Source organism: Caenorhabditis remanei, chromosome I (genome assembly GCF_010183535.1).
Source record: "Caenorhabditis remanei strain PX506 chromosome I, whole genome shotgun sequence".
Taxonomy (NCBI): Eukaryota; Metazoa; Nematoda; class Chromadorea; order Rhabditida; family Rhabditidae; genus Caenorhabditis; species Caenorhabditis remanei.
In genome coordinates, this window is record NC_071328.1 from 14507900 (window position 1) to 14526540 (window position 18641).

The window sequence follows — 18641 nt, forward strand, 5'->3', positions numbered from 1 at the left end:
TTAGGTCAAAAAAGGGGGCGGGCAGTTATATGTGCCTGCTAGGGTACAAAAAGACGTGGTCTTCTACGAAACTGTTCATTTTTTTTGTTCGGCTAGTTTTACTCTCATCTTTTTCTTTCAGTCTTTCACAACAACCGGAGTTCAAACGATACATGACAATCGAAGATTTTTTTATCCGATATGGTCACGACCTTCGTTACCCAAAAGGCTATGTTTGCCGTCTTATCCCCGCTGAGTACGAGGAAGCTGATTGCGAGGTCAAATCCGAAAATCTATTTCCCTTGGAGGTATTAATAATATATCATTAATTTGAAGAAAAATACTTCCAAAACCGAATTTTTTTTTGTTTCCAAAAAGTCTCTGTTTCAAAAAAAAATTTTCTGTTTACTTTACTCATAATTTTGTATCCAAAAAAATTAGTCTTTTGTTTCAAAAAAATATACTTTTTTATTTATTTATTTATTTTTGTAAATATATTTCTTTTGTCTTTGATTTAAAATTTGAGATAAATGTATTCATTTGCAACTCTGTTCTGTTATTTTATATTACAAGGCCAAGACTTGGTGCTCTGTGTGCACAAGGTAAGGAGAAAACAATGCGAGTAGTGGAATATAAGGGGATAGTTTTGTGTGACTAATGGTGTTATTCAGGTCATGTAAAAGTGTATTTTAACACATTTTTTCCTTATTCACGAGCGTCGAGAAACTTTTTTACAAATCTTAGTTTACCGTTGGTCGAACAGCGGTTTTCCCTTTTTTGCATTTTTCGGCATGCGCATGTAGAAAAACTGTCAAAAAATGGGCGAGAAATGTAGAAAAATGGGAGAAAAACATGTGAAAAATACATTTTTTTCCGTTCGTGAATAAGGTAAAACATGTATTAAAATACATTTTTCCATGACCTGAATAACCCCATAATAAGAATGGGGTTAATTATAGGCCTTGTTGGGGTTAATTTACTAGAGTTATTCAGCTGCTTGCTTTGAGGAAGATTTGCGGAGTGCCCAGTTCTTCTTCTCCGTTGTTCACTTCGTGGCGTGGAGACAAGGGCTGTGCGGAAACTTTTTGCCTTTGGCGCGTTTTTAGGGTCAAAACTCTGAAAATTTGAAAGCTGGCGCGTCATTGGCGCGTGTTATCATCGAGATCGTGAAAATTTGAGTGGCTGGCATTCCTTTGACGCGATTTTGAACCAGAAATTGCGGGGATTTGAGTGGCTGGGGTGTCTTTGGCGCGTCTTCAAACCTGAAATTCAAAAAATGCGAACTTTGCGTACTTTCGGCGCGTTTTTGAACAAGAAAATGAAAGTCTGGAATCTGGCGCTCCTTTGGCGCGTTTTTAGAGTCAAAACTCGGAAAATCTGAGAAGCTGGGGTGCCTTTGGCGCATTTTTCAACCAAAAATTGAAAATCCGAAGGCTGGGGTTCCTTTGACGGGCTTTTAGGGTCAAAATCACGAAAATTTGAGAGACTGGGCAACTTGCCGAAATTTTAACTCAACAATATTCGGCAACAGTAGTATTTTTTACTAGAGTCTCATAAAAAGCTATGTTTACTCAAACCTAATAACGAAAATCTACAATGCCTGGAATCCTCTTCTACCACCGCCACCGCTGCCAAATCCTTCCAAATCCGGAATTAACGAAAGCCTTGACTGCTCGATTCAGTCTATCCAATCAGTCAGTGTGTATGCATACCAGGATTGATAGTGATGATGGAAGAGGATCATTTGGACACATCAGCAAAGGAGACGGAATGAAAGAAGTCCTACAAGTTGAAAAATCCGTTTAAATTTAAATGTAATAAATGTGTTTTTAGTAAATACTGTGTTCTGTTATGCTATGTTTATGAGGAGACTGGAGGCCTAGACCAGAGTTGCATGGAAGTGAAATTTTCTTATCCGGAAGTCGGAAGTCGGAAGTGAATTTCCTTATCCGGAAGTCGGAAGTCGGAAGTCGGAAGCGATTTTCCTTATCCGGAAGTCGGAACTCGGAAGTCGGATGTGAAAAAACGCCCGGAAGTCGGAAGTTGGAAGTCGGAAGTCGGAAGTCGGAATTCGATTTTTTCTCAAACTTTCAAAAACTCCAAGAGAAAAATAATGAAATTCGCGAAAATCAGTGGAAAACTAGTTTTTGGCTGAAGAAAAGCCTATTTTCTGTCCTTTTAGACCATTTTTCCATGCATTTTTACGAAATGCACTTTTCGAAAATTTCACAGTTATGGAATGACGGAAGTCGGAAGTAAACTTCCTTATCCGGAAGTCGGAAGTCGGAAGTCGGAAGTAATTTTTGTTATCTGGAAGTCGGAAGTCGGAAGTCGGAATGGAAAAAATGCCCGGAAGTCGGAAATCGGAAGTCGGAATTCTATGCAACTCTGGCCTAGACCCCATCAGAGGTCTATGCCACAATGTAGTCGCAACAAAACGCGTTTCCACATAGGTACACCTTCTCTGCGTCTCTCCCTCCCTCTCTCTTTCCACAGGCCCTCGGAATCGATAGACAGAATTCAAACAATATCTCCATCTGTCTGCGTCTCTCACTCTCTCTCAATGAGTCGTCGATAAATGAGACGACACGTCAGTCTTCCCCCTTTTCGATCGCTTGTGTTGCGGTCCTCCTCTCCTCTATTTTTATTAAATTCTAAAATGATTTTATTATAATTTTTGGTTTCTTGTGAAAACTGGTCTGAAATAAGGTAAGTCACGAAATTGCGTTCAAAATCTGGGCATTCGGCAGGAAAATAGTAAGAAAAATTACTCAACTTCGTAGCCTTATAACTTTTTTATTTTCAGTGCGACCGGCAAAAAATTACATTCACATTGTAGATCAAATCTAGGGCTACATTTTTGCAGTTGAAAACTTTCCTCTATCTTTCTTCCCCTTTGAGATACGCATCTTCAAAAATAGCCCTTTGAATCCGGCGAGAGGGAGATTAGGAGAGAGACGCAGAGAAGCGAGGCGCCCTCCTCTTTTCGCACGCTCTCTCGCGCGCCGCTATGGTTCCCGAATTTAAAGGCGCGTATCTTAAAAGTGGACGGAGCAATCAAAAAGTTGTCAACTACAAAAATTTAGCTATTTTTATTTTCTATCACCCCATATAATTTTCTATTCCACAATTCTGTTTTTCTTACCAGAAAAGTGGATCCAAAAGATGAGTACCGCTATTTTTGCTAAATTTTCGCAAAAAATTACAATTTTCATTCCAAAATTATCAATTTCAGCACAAATGGCTGAAGATGGTCCTGGCACCCACAGATATCATCTCAAATACTTATCATCTTGCACAAGTGAGAAATTTAAATTCTAAAAACATAATAAAATAAAAATGTTGCAATTTCAGAATGCAATCGATGATTGGTCATTTGTTCCAGAACTTCCCAGCGAAGTTCTTCGAAAAGAAAGGGCTCACGATGAATGAAGTCAATAAGGTGGCAAAGCCGTATGCCCTTACTGTAAGTTTCAATGTTTTCAGTTTGATTTTGCGGTTGAGACATTTTTGAAAGTTGGCCCAAAGGGAGTTTGGATCAAAACGGTTTGGATCATAACTTTGTCAGTTTTGGTCGGGTCTCCGAGATTTTTATACCATTAGAAAGCTTGCATTTTTTTCTATCGATATGATTTAGTTTCAAAAAAATTCCAGTCAAAAATAAATGACCATTTGAGACAAAGTTGGTCCGAAGGGAGTTTGGACCAAAACGGTTTATTATAGATCATAACTTCCTCAATTTTGGACGGATCTTTGAGATTTTTATACCATTAGAAAGCTCGCATTTTTCTCTATCAATTTGACCTAAGTTCGAAAAATTCCGGTCGAAAATAAAGTTTTAATACCCATTTGAGACAAAGTTGGTCCAAGGGAAGTTTGGATCATAATGGTTTGGATCATAACTTGGTCAGTTTTGGACGGATCTCCCAGATTTTTATACCATTAGAAAGCTCACATTTTTCTCTATCGATATAACCTAGTTTCATAGTTTGATTCCAGCAAATCTCAGCAGAAATTGGGCTGACAGATCGGCTTGCTTGCGTTTTACCGATTTACGGAGTCTTGACTGAATTTTTTCCGTTTTTCGCAAAAAACCAATATGAGACTCAATTTTTCTAACAGAAATGGAAGAAACGCTCAAGCAAGTCCAAACAATGGTCTCCCACATCCAGAACATGATCATCCATACGGACAACACAATGATGTCCTTGGAGAGAAAAATTGGCGAGGAATTCAAAAAATTGAATGAACGGCTGGATGTAATGGAAGCATATCTCAAATCCACAGATCAGGACGTGGCGTTCATGGCAAGAGAGATGTCCAACCAACAAGACCAAGCCGTGCTCGTCGTAGGGCCCCCCAGCCCTCTCTGACGAGATGATCAAAAGAGACCCAGAAAGAGAAGTAATAATCCAAATGGATCCAGAAGAAGAAGATGGCGTTCAAATGGAGGAAGAAGTAGAGTAATATAGCTTGATTTTCCACAGCACGGAACAGTTTTTTGAGATTTTGTGCCGATTTTGTCAAAACTTTGCAGGAATTGTATTGGAAATGTTTTAGAATCCATGTTTCAGCTTTTCAGACTGATTTCTGTCTATTTTCTTAAAATCCACCCAAAACCATAGTTGTCAAGGCCCGGGCAAATTGACGCGAAAGTCAAATTTTCAAATTTTAAAAAAAATTTTCGAATTTTTTGAATTTTTTCGCGAAAAAGTCAAATTTTCGACTATCATTCAGAATTAGAAGAAATTCTGAAAAATAGTCAATAATGGTCACATTTTCGATGAAAAAATGAAAAAATTTCGAAAAAAATTGGAAAAAAAAGGTCATTTTTTGAAGCCGGGCTTTCGGGTCGGACCGAGCCTTGAAAATTTTCTACCGGCCCGGCCCGGCCCAGCCTGGGCCTTAACAACTATGCCCAAAACTCTTAAAATCTATCAAATCCTCCCAATCCTCTTATTTTTAGTGAAGCGGATGCTACAATACGGAAAATCTCGGAGACTGGGGTTATGCCCTTTGTAAAAACGACGTGGCTTAAGACATCGTCAAGTGGTGGTGTGGAATGATCAACCGGCAAATCGATTTCAATAGTCATGAGGTAGGGTATGATGCAATCGATTTTCAGATGATTTTTATTAGCGGCCCACGCCTTCTTACAACTGCGCTCCGCCGCAAACGAGAGAGTATCTGCGAGAGACGCAGAGTTTTTTTCTGGCGCGAAACGGATTTTCACCATTTTTGATCTATTCTATTTGTGCATAAATTTCTCTCGGAAATTGGCAAATTTTCAATTAAAACTTGTGAAAATAGATCAAAAATGGTGAAAATCTGTTTCGCGCCAGAAAAAAAACTCTGCGTATCTCGCCGATACTCTCTCGTTTGCGGCGGGGCGCAGTTGTAACGAAATTGCTCCGCTAATAGCATACTTGCAAACCGGGCCGAAATGGGCCGACTCGGGCCGGCGCGTAACTCGATTCAAATTCAATATTATGAGCTGAAAAATATACCAAAATGTAGATCTTGACGAGTTCTATATCCGTGGCTTACTACGGGCCGGATGGCTATTTCTTGATGTGCCACGGGCCGGGCTAGAATGGCTTTTTTGGTCATATTGGCGTTTTTTGGCACTTTTTCCCTTACCGCGGCACAATAACGCATTGCGATCCGGCCCGTAGTGGGTCACGGACATAGAACTCGTCGATATCTACATTTTGGTATATTTTTCAGCTCATAATATTGATTTTGAAGCGAGTTACGGGCTGGCAAGTATGATTTTTAGCAAAAAATTGGTATTTTTAGTGTTTTTCCTTCCAAAATTCGCTTGCCAACCAGATTTTCCTTATAAAAATAAGAATTTTCCTTCATTTAAGGCAAAAACCTCAACATATATTTCTAGATCTACGGAGAGACGAATCTGAATGAAATGTCAAAAATCTGCGACGAAGTTGGAGAGCAGGCGTCGGCTAATTGGTCTGGATAATTTGAGAAGTAAGAAATTTCCACTAACTGATCTTTTTCTGGGTCCAAATTTTTAGAAAATTTGGCTCTTTCCAGTTTCGATGTCCCAAAAAACGTTTAAACGTCCCATAAAATATTTCGACGTCCCAAAAAACATTTAAATGTCGTTCGAACTCTTTCAATGACTTTTAGTGTACAAGGGACGTCTACATAGTTTTTTTTGGGACGTCAAAATGTTTCTTGGGACGTCTAAATATTTACAACTATATTTTGGAATTCTAAGGAACGTCTAAGTGTTTTAAGGGACGCGCTCCACTTACTTTCAATCAAAGTGTAGGATATGTGAAGAAATCTTCTAAACGAAATCCGAACTCACCGCCAGTCAATGCAAATCAACGTGTCGTTTTAGCATCTATGAATTCGCCTCAAGGAAACAATTTGAATACTACCAACACTGGAATTCTAAGGTACGTCTAAGTGTTTTAAGGGACGCTTGGTATGTTTTTAAAGGACATCTAAATTGGAATAGAGCCGAAATTCCCACTAATTAATGCTTTTCAGGGCGACTTTGAGTCAAAATTATAAGAAAACTTGTTATAAATATAAGACGGTTGAAATTTCAAAAGTTCAGATAATTGAAGAAAATTTTCGAAAATTCAAGCATTTTTGGACCACTCCATTAATACTGTTTTCTTTTCTTTCTCGTGTTTATGCCGCTAGAAAACAGAATATAAAGCAGATTTATTCCAAATCCAACAACTTCCTTTTTATCTTAACAAACCACATCTATAAGTGAAAAAGATTGAGCAGATTTATTAAAATATAAAAATTGGACAGAAAACATAAATATGGACGGGGCAGATTTTCCAAGTTACAAATTCTGGACCAACATTGAAGATCTGAAAAAAAAGAAAAATTTTCACGTGAAGTTTATTTTTGAGCAGATTTTTCAATTTGAAAAATTTGGACAGAAAAATTAAAATTTGTTATTTTTGCCGTGAGTTCCAACTCATTCGTTTTTCGTGGTTTTAGGGCAGAAATTGAAAAGTGAAAATTCTGGATCGGGCAGTATGTTAAGAAGGTGAAAAAATGAGAATTCTGAAATTTAAAATATCTCATTCAACACCGAGCTGCAAATATTATTAATTTTTCGTAAAACGAGGAAAAATACAATTCTGAATACGCTGAAACCAACCTAAACTCTACCAACAATATTTTCCGAAAATTACAATTAGAGCGCTTCAATTTCTAATTTCGAACTTGTATAGCCGGTGCAAAGTGAAAAAATTCTGGTTGTTTTGATGTTTAATTTAAAAGAAATCTACGTCGACAATCAGAAGTTAGCGTGTCAAAAACAACATTTTAGCACACGTGGAACTTCGAAATTTCGTTAGTTTTTCTTTTTGGTTCCAAATTTGCTCACTTCGCATCGGCTGTGTTGATGATTTGAAACCGAACAATACTCAAACGTAACAAATGTAGAAAAATTCTGTTATATTTATTCGGTTTCAATTGTTTAGGTTGATTTCAGCGTATTCAGAATTTTATTTTTCCTCGTTTTACGAAAAATTAATAATATTTGCAGCTCGGTGTTGAATGAGACGTTTTAAATCTCAGAATTCTCATTTTTTCACCTTCTTAACATACCGCCCGATCCAGAATTTTCACATTTCAATTTCTGCCCTAAAACCACGAACGAATGAGTTGGAACTCACGGCAAAAATAACAAAATTTAATTTTTCTGTCCAAATTTTTCAAATTGAAAAATCAAATTTTTCAAAACGTCCGCACTCATTTTTCTTAATAACTCTCTTTGTTCTCAACTTTTTCAAAAAATTATTTTTTGAGGTGATACAAAAACTTGGGGCGCCGGTGGCGACCGCCAGGAGGTGGGTTTGGAGCATTCGGGGAAGAGTTATGAGCACAAAAGTAAGAGCAACTTTTTTCACTCAAAAAAATGGCTTGAGAAATTCACGATTTTTGCCTTTTCCTGCTTCGTACGGCGCCAGTTTTGAACATTTCGGGGGGATATTCTGGACTTAAAATCTCTGAACATCAGGCTATCGAGACATGTAAAAATTATCTGGAAATCTGTGAAACTATGATTTATGGCCATAAAAAAAGAGAGACAACTTTTTTTCTCGAATTTTTTACTTTCCTCTCGATATCTTGCGTTGTATTGAACCGAGAGCTTTGAAATTTGGTACAGATATGTAACTTGACATGGGAAAGATGGCTAAAAAAACAGATTTCAAATTGGAAATGATGCATTCAAGTTATACTCAAAAAACAGTCTAAAAATGAGCAATTATCGATCGATCCCCCTTTTTCTGCCCAAAACTTTGACCGGCTGTAACTCGCTCAGTTTTGAGAAATTTCAAGATCCGAAAAAAAGGAAATGTGTAGAAAAAAAATCTCTATCGATCCATGTAAAATTCAATACACTTTTAGCTGATAAAGCTTTCAGAAAACCGGATTTTGTGATTTTCGTGGTTTTTCGGTCATGGGCGGATTTTTTCCATTCGCTGTCCTGAGCACTGGATTCACTGAATCGCTCTGAATTTTTGACACCGATCTAAACATTTCGAGATCTAATGGAACCAAAAAGTCCGATCAAAAAATATTGATATCGGACGATTCTGTGGAGAAACCTGAATCTCCACTGACATTTTTTTCGAATACACTGACCATTTTGTCATTGTATGTGTCATTGTACATCTGCGAGGAGCTCCCCTCTTTTCTATTATCTCCATGACGGCGTTTCTCTGTGCACAAGTGGCGCAGTGGAAGAGGGCGGGGGTGATAATCGGTGAGGTGAGGGGTTCGAAACCTTCTTATTCGTTTTTGTTTTTTTTGTTTTTTGTATGAACTTTCTAAATGAATATGAAAGGAAATATTGTAAAAATTTCGAATATTCTGATCGAATACGGGGAAAATAGGATCAGTCGGTGTGGCTGTTTTGAATTTAAAAGCTGGACGTTCTTCCATTTTCTTTCAAATCGAGCAAGCTAATTGTTGAATATAAAACTTGCTAAGCACCGCGCACGAGGCGCAGCCGAGTACTGCGGAGCCCGCCGGGAGGCGGGGGACGCTAGTCCTCGTTTTACGAAAAATTAATAATATTTGCAGCTCGGTGTTGAATGAGACGTTTTAAATCTCAGAATTCTCATTTTTTCACCTTCTTAACATACCGCCCGATCCAGAATTTTCACATTTCAATTTCTGCCCTAAAACCACGAACGAATGAGTTGGAACTCACGGCAAAAATAACAAAATTTAATTTTTCTGTCCAAATTTTTCAAATTGAAAAATCTGCTCAAAAATAAACTTCACGTGAAAATTTTTCTTTTTTTTCAGATCTTCAATGTTGGTCCAGAATTTGTAACTTGGAAAATCTGCCCCGTCCATATTTATGTTTTCTGTCCAATTTTTATATTTTAATAAATCTGCTCCATCTTTTGTTAGTCTGACTCCATTTATTATCATGATTCTTGAAAAGTTGGCATAAATATGCTCTAATTTGGAAATTGTAGTAGTAACTAATGATTTTTTACGAATGAAGTAGATTTTCTGAATTTTCCAATTCCAGAACCATAATTTAAACCTATTTTGAAAATTTAAAAGTATCACTGCTTAAAAAAACAGATTTTTCTTAATTTCACACTTTCCAGTAGTAAAATCGAAACTTTTGAAATATCAAGCGTCTTATATGCTGAAAATTCTGTGTTCCTCTCAAAGTTATTTTTTTTGGTCAGATATCGATTCTAGAGCGTTTTGTGACAAAGTTTTGCTTTTTTAGACGAAAGATCTCTATTTCTACTGGTAATTAAAGAATTTTAGTTGAAAAACCGAAATTTTTGATAAAAATCACGAGTTTTAGACTCAAAAATTGATAAATTCATCGACTCCTGTGCAAAAATTCAAAATATAGGTTAAAATTTCGATTTTCTAGCTGAAAATGACCGATGTTTACTGGCAAATACCAAAATTCCAGCATAAAGCACTCTAATTGTTCAATTTCAGGTTGATGGCTCATTTCGGGAACAAAAACGGAAAGTACGAGGAATCCACTATTATTTTTATGTAATAAAGGTCTTTATAGTGTAAAATGTGTTCTGTTATGCTATGTTTATGAAAAGACTGTAGGTATATACAGGGTGGCTAATAAGTATACAACGCCACTAATTCTTGGATATTCGGCGGGAAAACGCGTGAATCAACAAAAAAACTTTATGAATAGTTGGAATGTTCAAAATAGATTTAGTATACAAAAGGAATTCGAAGTTGGATACTTTGCCTTTGATACCGGCCGTCTGACGTAAGACGCCAAAATCGCCTGTGCGCCGCGTGTCGGGCGTGATCTGGACTTATGATAAACATTTTATTATTGAACCTTTTTCCAACCGTCAAATGCAAAAACTTTTGTTATCAAAAGGTGACAGTAGGTCCCCTTGACGTCACCAGGCCTATGACCACCTTTTTTCTCAAACTGTGTTGGCATGGGCCGCGGTGAAATCTTACGGTAGAACTTCGTTAGTTTTCATTGTAAAAAATGCGAAAATCAACTCGGGGTCTTCCAAAACTTGGTTTTGAAGGATGTTTTGTTCCTCTGTACAGCTCAAAAATCTACTGGACGCTTTTTTCATTTTTCAACAAGATTGGGCTACCTCCCACAGTTCCAAATCAACAAAATTCATCATCTCTCTCATTTTCCTGGCTACTGGAACAACGACTTTAGGCCTTCCTCGTCGGCGGATCTGAGTCCGATGGATTTCATCGTATGGGAATATTTGAAGAGCAAGTTCTCAGGAATCTCCTACAACATGGCCGTTGTTCTCAAGACCGTCCTTCAGAAGATATGGGACGAAGTCGACGTCGACTACCTGCGGCGCACAGGCGATTTTGGCGTCTCACGTCTGATGGCCTGTATCAAAGCCAAAGTATCCAACTTCGAATTCTTTTTGTATACTAAATCTATTTTGAACATTCCAACTATTCATAACGTTTTTTTGTTGATTCACGCGTTTTCCCGCCGAATATCCAAGAATTAGTGGCGTTGTATACTTATTAGCCACCCTGTAGACACAGGGATGCAAAACGCAAGGTCACGTAAACGCGCTCCGTCTCACAGCGGTTGGCACGGTGCCAAAAAAGGACTTGGCTAAGTGCCAAGTTCAAGTTTAGCGTGTGTTTATCGAATCTTTCAATGAAAAACGCGACGCACACGCATCGCGACTCGGCCGGTAAATTCAAAACTTGCGGACCTTACGCCTCGCACCCCTGTGTAGACCCAACCAGAGGTCTAGACCGCAGAAAAGAAAGACTGGAACGCATATGCTAAACCCTGAGGTACAGTACCGGACAAAAAGGTATCAATTTTGGCTGTTTTCAGTGAAAAATGACCAACTTTGACAGTGTATTTCAGTGTCTCCTGATGTTCGGATAAACTCAAGTTTATATTGGTTAGATAGTGCAAAAATAGCTCATTATTTTTGTGGTTTACCATTTTTTTGAAGGGACACTACCATAAAAGTTACAGGTAAAGAAATCCATTACTCCTTGAAATCGACTAATTTCGATGCAAATAGCAATATTTTGGAGATTTTCACTTTGATGACCTTTAACTTCCATGGTACTGTCCCTACAAAAGTGCTCAACTACGAAAATGATGTGCTATTTTTGTTATGTTCAACCCATACAAAATTGGGTTTATCGGACAATCAGATGACACCGAAATACACTGTCAAAGTTGGTCATTTTTCACTGAAAACAGCCAAAATTGTTACCTTTTTGTTCGGTACTGTACATAACAATATGAGTCTCAACACAGTGCGTTTGCATAGATACACATTCTCTGCGTCTCCCTCTCTCTCTCTTTCCCATAGGCCCTCGGAATCGATAGACAGAATTCAAATCTTCTCTCCATCTGTCTGCGTCTCTCACTCTCTCTCAATGAGTCTCGATAAATGAGACGACCCGTGTCAGTCTTACCCCTTTTCGATCGCTTGTGTTGCGGTCCCCCTCTCCTCTATTTTTATTGAATTCTAGAATGCTTTTATTATATTTTGTTGTTGTTGTTGTTCTGAAACAACGGGTCTGAAAAAATGTAAGTCACGAAATCGCGGTCAAAATCTGGGCATTCGGCAGGAAAATAGTAAAAAAAAGCCCTCTCTCCTCGCCGCCTGGATGCCTAACTTTGACTACGATTATCTCAAAAATGGGCGGAGCAATCAAAAAGTTGTAAACTACAAAAATGTAGCCCTATTCTTGATCTACAAGATCATACAAAAATTGTTTAGTGGCTTTATTTACTTTTGCGATATGTGCTTCGGAAAATAAGGCTTTTTTGAACCGAACTAAAAATTCTTTTAAAAAAATCTTATTTATATACATTTCTAGAAAAGAAGACATGACAATACGGGTCCAACTGGTGCTCAAAGTGGACGCGACGGATGAAAGGAAAAATAAAAGATGAGAACATCAATGGACAATGTGTGGAGGAGTTTCTGAACTTTTTTGGTGAGTGATTTGCAAAAAAAATTTACTTCAATCAAGAATATGGCCCATTTCTGACAAATTGTGATCTAAAAATCGGGATTTTTTGGTATTTTTATGCGATTTTCAATCATTTTCAGTCCAAATTTCCCACATTTTTGCAGAGAAAAAGCGCGTCACGTGGAGCGTTCGGTAATTGAGAATAATAGTTGGATAAAGCTTGAAGAGCAATACCGATCACACAAGGATATCAACGCCATTGCAGTAAGTTTGAATTTTCAGAGTTTTTTAACCCCAAATACCCATTTTTTGAGCAAAAAATCTGAAAATTTCAGTCCAAAACCCGTTTTTTTTCCAGACTGGTCGAGCCGTAGCCTTGAAGACAGTTGCAACAGTTTTTTGGTGAATAATTTAAAAAAAATTTACTTCAATCAAGACATGGCGGAGTACGACAGAAAGATGAGATTGTATGAAACTCCAATTTTAAATTTTAAATGTTAATTCTTTAATTTTTAATTTTGCTCTAAGTTTTTTTTGATAAATAAATAATTGTAACTATATCACGATATCCACCTGTTTTTGACTGACTCTAAGAGCCCCGATGGCCAAAATAGTGCGTCCAAGGCGCGCCAGATTTGAAACATTTGACATTTTTGAGGTTTTTTAGGGACTTTTCGCATACACGAAACGATTTTCCACCTGTTTTTTGACTTAGAACAAAAAATCAGTTTTCGAAGCTAAAACGTTTCCAAGATGTCTTTTTCATGTAGAAAATCATCAATCAGACGGATTTTTCAATGAAAAAAGCGTCCACGACGCCCCAGATACAGTTTTGGGCGTTTTTGTACTATTGAAAGCGGAAAAAGGCACGCCAGACAGTCAAATTCCCCAGAACTTCTTCGGAATCTGAAAAAGCGTCAGAGGTGCACCAGACTGCCTCAAAATATAACTTTTTTGCGATTTCTGGACCTTCTGAAAGTAGTAAAACGCGTCAAAGGCACCCCTGACTCGGAATTTCATCATTTTTCGCAATCTGTAAACGCGTCAAAGGTGCGCCAGACAACTCAGTTTTTAGGGATTTTTGAAAACTCGTGGAAAGCGTCAAAAGTGCGCCCGACGATATGCGATTTAAGAATTTTTCAGGATTGAAACTGGGGAAAACTGAAAAAAAACGTCCAAGGCGCGCCAGCCTACCATTTTTGGAGTAATTTTGACGTCTAAAGCTTCTGAGCTGAAAATTGGGGTTTTTCAGCTGAAAAATCTAATTTTTGGGATCAAAAACATCCAGAAAGCGCGTTTTAAAGCTGAAAATTGTCCTAAACCTGCCAAAAATAACAGTTTCAAATAAAAAATCCTGGTTTTTGTTTGAAAAATTAGGGTTTTGGGTTCAAAAATTTATTAAAAATTGCATTTTAAGCCAAAAATTTCCAAATTAACAGTCACTTTTGATCTTTAAAAATCCTCGGAATTTCATCTTTTTTTTGCGATTTGAAAAAGCTCAAAGGAGCGCCAGACTGGGGCGAAATGCCTGGCACCTCGCTTCTCTGCGTCTCTCTCTCTCTCCCCGCTTGGAGTCAACAGACGCTTTTCCATTTCTCCAAAATGTATGTTCCTTTTTGTGTCTGCGTCTCTCTCTCACTCTCACTCTTTCTCTTGAGAAGGGGGACCCTTCAAGACTAAAGAAAGAAGGGCGCCGTCCCCTCCCTACTCCGTGGAGAAGGGGCGGGGCCCCTGTCTCCATCTGTCTGCGTCTCTCACTCTCTCTCAATGAGTCTCGATAAAAAGGACGACGACCCGTCAGTCCTCTCCCTTTTTCGATCGCTTGTGTTGCGGTCCCCCTCTTTTCTGTTTTTATTAAATTCTAGAACTCTTTTATTATATTTTTGATGCTATGGGTCTGAAATAAGGTAAATCGCGTTCAAAATGTGGGTATTCGGGAGAAAAAATTAAGAAAAATTCCTTAATTTCGTAGCTTTATAACTGTTTTATCTTTTGAGCGACTGGCACAAAATTATATGCATATTGTAGATCAAATCTAGGACTACATTTTTGCAGTTGACAACTTTTTTCTATCTCTCTTCACTTTTGAGATACGTGTCTTCAAAGATAGCTAGTTGGAGGCGGCGAGAGGAGAGGAGAGACGCAGAGAAGCGAGACGCTCTCCTCTTTTCGCACGCTCTCTCGCTTCCGGTCTCAGATTTTGCCAAAAACCGTTTTTCTGGCATGGAAAAAAATCACATTTTTACGGTCATTTTGATGTAAAAATCACGTTTCACCAATAAAAATGGGTTTTTTCAACTTCAAAGGCGCATATCTCAAAAGTGGGTGGAGCTATCAAAAAATTGTCAACTACAAAAATAAAGCCCTTTTCTTGATCTATACTGTCATATAAAGTTTTTAGTGATTTAACGTATTTTCAAGCTGTGGCATGTCTTCAAAATGAGCTAATTTTTTAACCAGCTGGTTTCAGTTACTGTTTGCAATGGGTGCAAAGACAAAGCCCAAAACATTCCCGTTATTGCTGACGGAGTTTATGCAAAAAATGTTCTGACTGTTGAACTCCAAATTAGCGGAGATGTCTGTGAGAGGATGCGCCACGCTGCATTCAACACAAAGATGCTGGATGGGTAAGTATTTTTTTTTTGAGGTCACTTTTCTTGTAGGTAATACAGAATTATAGGGTTGAAAATTATATGGGGTGATAGAGAATGAATAGTGCTACATTTTTGTAGATGACAACTTTTTAATAGCTCCGCCCACTTTTGAGATATGCGTGGTCAAAGTTAGGCGGCGAGGAGAGAGTGCGAGAGAGCATGGGAAAAGAGGAGGGTGTCTCGCTTCTCTGCGTCTCTCCACCACATGTGGGTAAATAGCTTATCTTCAAAGACGCGTATCTCAAAAGGGAAGAGAGATAGAGAAAAGTGGTCAACTGAAAAAATGTAGCCCTAGATTTGATCTACAAGGTGCATATAATTTTGTATTGGTTGCACAAAAACTTATTAAGTTATAAAGCTACGAAAGTGAGAAACTTTTCATAATTTATATAAATCTTAAAAACTGTATTTCCAGTGCTAAATGGATCACTCAAATCCACGATCAGACAGATGAAACGTTTTTTGCAAGACGTGAAGAAAACGCTGCTAATGAATGAAATGGAGTTGGTTACAAGAAAAGAAGTATTTCAGAACTTGAACGCCGTTGTATAAATACTTCCGACTTCTAGATGAGCAGAGAAGGAGTATTTATTTGAGATTCATTCGGAAAATTTAGATCTTTGGTAAAGATTTTTTTCAGTTTAATTACTGTACCGGACAAAAAGGTATCAACTGTGGCTGTTTTCAGTGAAAAATGACCAACTTTGACAGTGTGCCGTAGTAATTCTGAATGTCACACCATGAACATTTTTAATGAATCATATAGATTGAAGGTAGAGCTCCATTTTTGTAGTTGACAAATACAAAATTATAGAGTTGAAAATTATATGGGGAGGTAGAGAACGAATAGGTATTTTTGTAGTTGACAACTTTCTGATAGCTCCGCCCACTTTTGAGATATGCGCCTTTAAATATGCATGCGGCGCTAGAATTTATGATCTGGCGCGCCTTTGGCGCAGACATGTCTGCGGCGCTAGAATGATTATTTACAACTGTCTGGGGTGCCTGCGGCGCTAGAATCGTTATTCAGAATCCGCTGGGGCGTCTTGGGCGCAAATAAAAACGCAGTGTCAAAGAAATTGCTAGTCAACCGCATTTAAAGATTTTCAATTTCTTGTTTATTTTGCGCCGAAGGCGCCCCAGCCAATTCTAAATAATCAGTCTAGCGTCGCAGATATGTTACGATAGTTTTGCGCCGCAGGCATCTTTAAAGGCTTATATCTCAAAAGTGGGCGGAGCTATCAAAAAATGGTCAACTATAAAAATATAGCCCTATTCATTCTCTATCACTCCATACTGTGATTTTACAGATTTCTCAATGGAGCTGGAATCTCACTGGAGCAAACAACCAAGTTGTGTGACACTTGGTAAATTTGAGTTAGCAAGAAACAAAATATTCAATTGTTTTAGGACGATAACGACGATAGCCGATGTTACCAATATCACGAAATTCAAAAAAGAAAGTGTTGTTTTTCCACAGGTGAGCATTCTTTTTCAGGTAAAAGAGTATGTATTTTACAATTAGTTTCAGAACGAAAAACGTATAAAAGATGTGGAATTTCATGAGAATTACGGCTCTGATTTGGAATACGATGGGATTTTTTAATTGTGTTCTAAATATTGTTTAGTTTTATTCTTGAAAATTCTCAAAATAAATTATTTTTTTGAACTTTCATTAATATATACATCCAGTACCGCTTAAAAGTGTATACTAACTTCTGGTTTTTTCCGTTGAAAAAGTCCAAATTTGAGAGTGTATTTCGGCGTCACTTGATTGTCGGACAAACTCAAGTTTATATAGGTTGGACAGAGCAAAAATAGCACATAACTTTTGTAGTTTACAACTTTTTTGTATGTACGCTCCCTATGGTCATTATAAGACAACAGCTCAAAAATCGCTCTGGTCGATTTGGTCGATTTGGTCGATTTGAGAGAGACATTACTTCGACGATATGTAACTTGCTAGGAATTGCTTCTACAAAAAAGTTGTCAACTACAAAAATGAAGTTCTATCTGTGATCTATACACTCCATAAACAATCAATATTGTCAGACTATCAGGGAGACCGTGTCAGGCTCTCAAAGTTGTGCAAAATCAACTAAAAAATTGCAAGTGTCGCATTCTTTATGACCAGTTCTGTATATACATATATTTATTTACGGAAGGAGGTGCTAAAAGGATGGGGACCGTGCAAATGGATAACCATATTCTTAATTATACCCCCGTCAAGGTATCGGGTCAAGGGCGAACCAGTCATGAGACCCCCTTCCCTCTATTAGACCCTATGTGAAACTACAGGGTGGCTAATAAGTATACAACGCCACTAATTCTTGGATATTCGGCGGGAAAACGCGTGAATCAACAAAAAAACGTTATGAATAGTTGGAATGTTCAAAATAGATTTAGTATACAAAAAGAATTCGAAGTTGGATACTTTGGCTTTGATACAGGCCATCAGACGTAAGATGCCAAAATCGCCTGTGCGCCGCAGGTAGTCAACGTCGACTTCGTCCCATATCTTCTGAAGGACGGTCTTGAGAACAACGGCCATGTTGTAGGAGATTCCTGAGAACTTGCTCTTCAAATATTCCCATACGATGAAATCCATCGGACTCAGATCCGCCGACGAGGAAGGCCTAAAGTCGTTGTTCCAGTAGCCAGGAAAATGAGAGAGATGATGAATTTTGTTGATTTGGAACTGTGGGAGGTAGCCCAATCTTGTTGAAAAATGAAAAAGCGTCCAGTAGATTTTTGAGCTGTACAGAGGAACAAAACATCCTTCAAAACCAAGTTTTGGAAGACCCCGAGTTGATTTTCGCATTTTTTACAATGAAAACTAACGAAGTTCTACCGTAAGATTTCACCGCGGCCCATGCCAACACAGTTTGAGAAAAAAGGTGGTCATAGGCCTGGTGACGTTAAGGGGACCTACTATCATCTTTTGATAACAAAAGTTTATGCTTTTGACGGTTGGAAAAAGGTTCAATAATAAAATGTTTATCATAAGTCCAGATCACGCCCGATACGCGGCGCACAGGCGATTTTGGCATCTTACGTCTGATGGCCTGTATCAAAGGCAAAGTATCCAACTTCGAATTCTTTTTGTATACTAAATCTATTTTGAACATTCCAACTATTCATAAAGTTTTTTTGTTGATTCACGCGTTTTCCCGCCGAATATCCAAGAATTAGTGGCGTTGTATACTTATTAGCCACCCTGTATGAACAATTCCACAGTGATCTTCTTGTGTATCTGCGTCTCTCACTCTCCCCGGCTCTCTCTCTCTCTGCCCAACATCCATTCTTTCTATTGACCAACAATGACTAATGGACCCTCAATTAGACCCTATGTGAAACTATTCAAATAACATCTCCGCCTGTCTGCGTCTCTCGCTCTCTCTCTCTCTTCCGACTGGGAAAGTGCCGATAAATGAGACGACACCCGTCAGTCTTCCAACTTTTCGACTACTTCGTTTAGTGGTCCCCCATCTTCTCTATTTTTATTGAATTCTAGAATCCTTTTATTATATTTTTTGATGCTATGAGTCTGAAATG

The 18641-nt window shown here is 38.1% G+C and overlaps 1 protein-coding gene across 1 annotated transcript; it reads left to right on the forward strand.

The window, feature by feature from the left end:
- Nucleotides 1–12389: 12389 nt before the first annotated feature.
- GCK72_003191 (uncharacterized protein) lies at nt 12390–16692 on the forward strand (the record flags this gene model as incomplete). Its single annotated transcript, XM_053723872.1, has 5 exons — nt 12390–12456; nt 14903–15059; nt 16397–16453; nt 16497–16566; nt 16618–16692. The coding sequence occupies 5 exons, from the start codon at nt 12390–12392 to the stop codon at nt 16690–16692; spliced, it is 426 nt and encodes a 141-aa protein (XP_053592517.1).
- Nucleotides 16693–18641: the final 1949 nt, after the last annotated feature.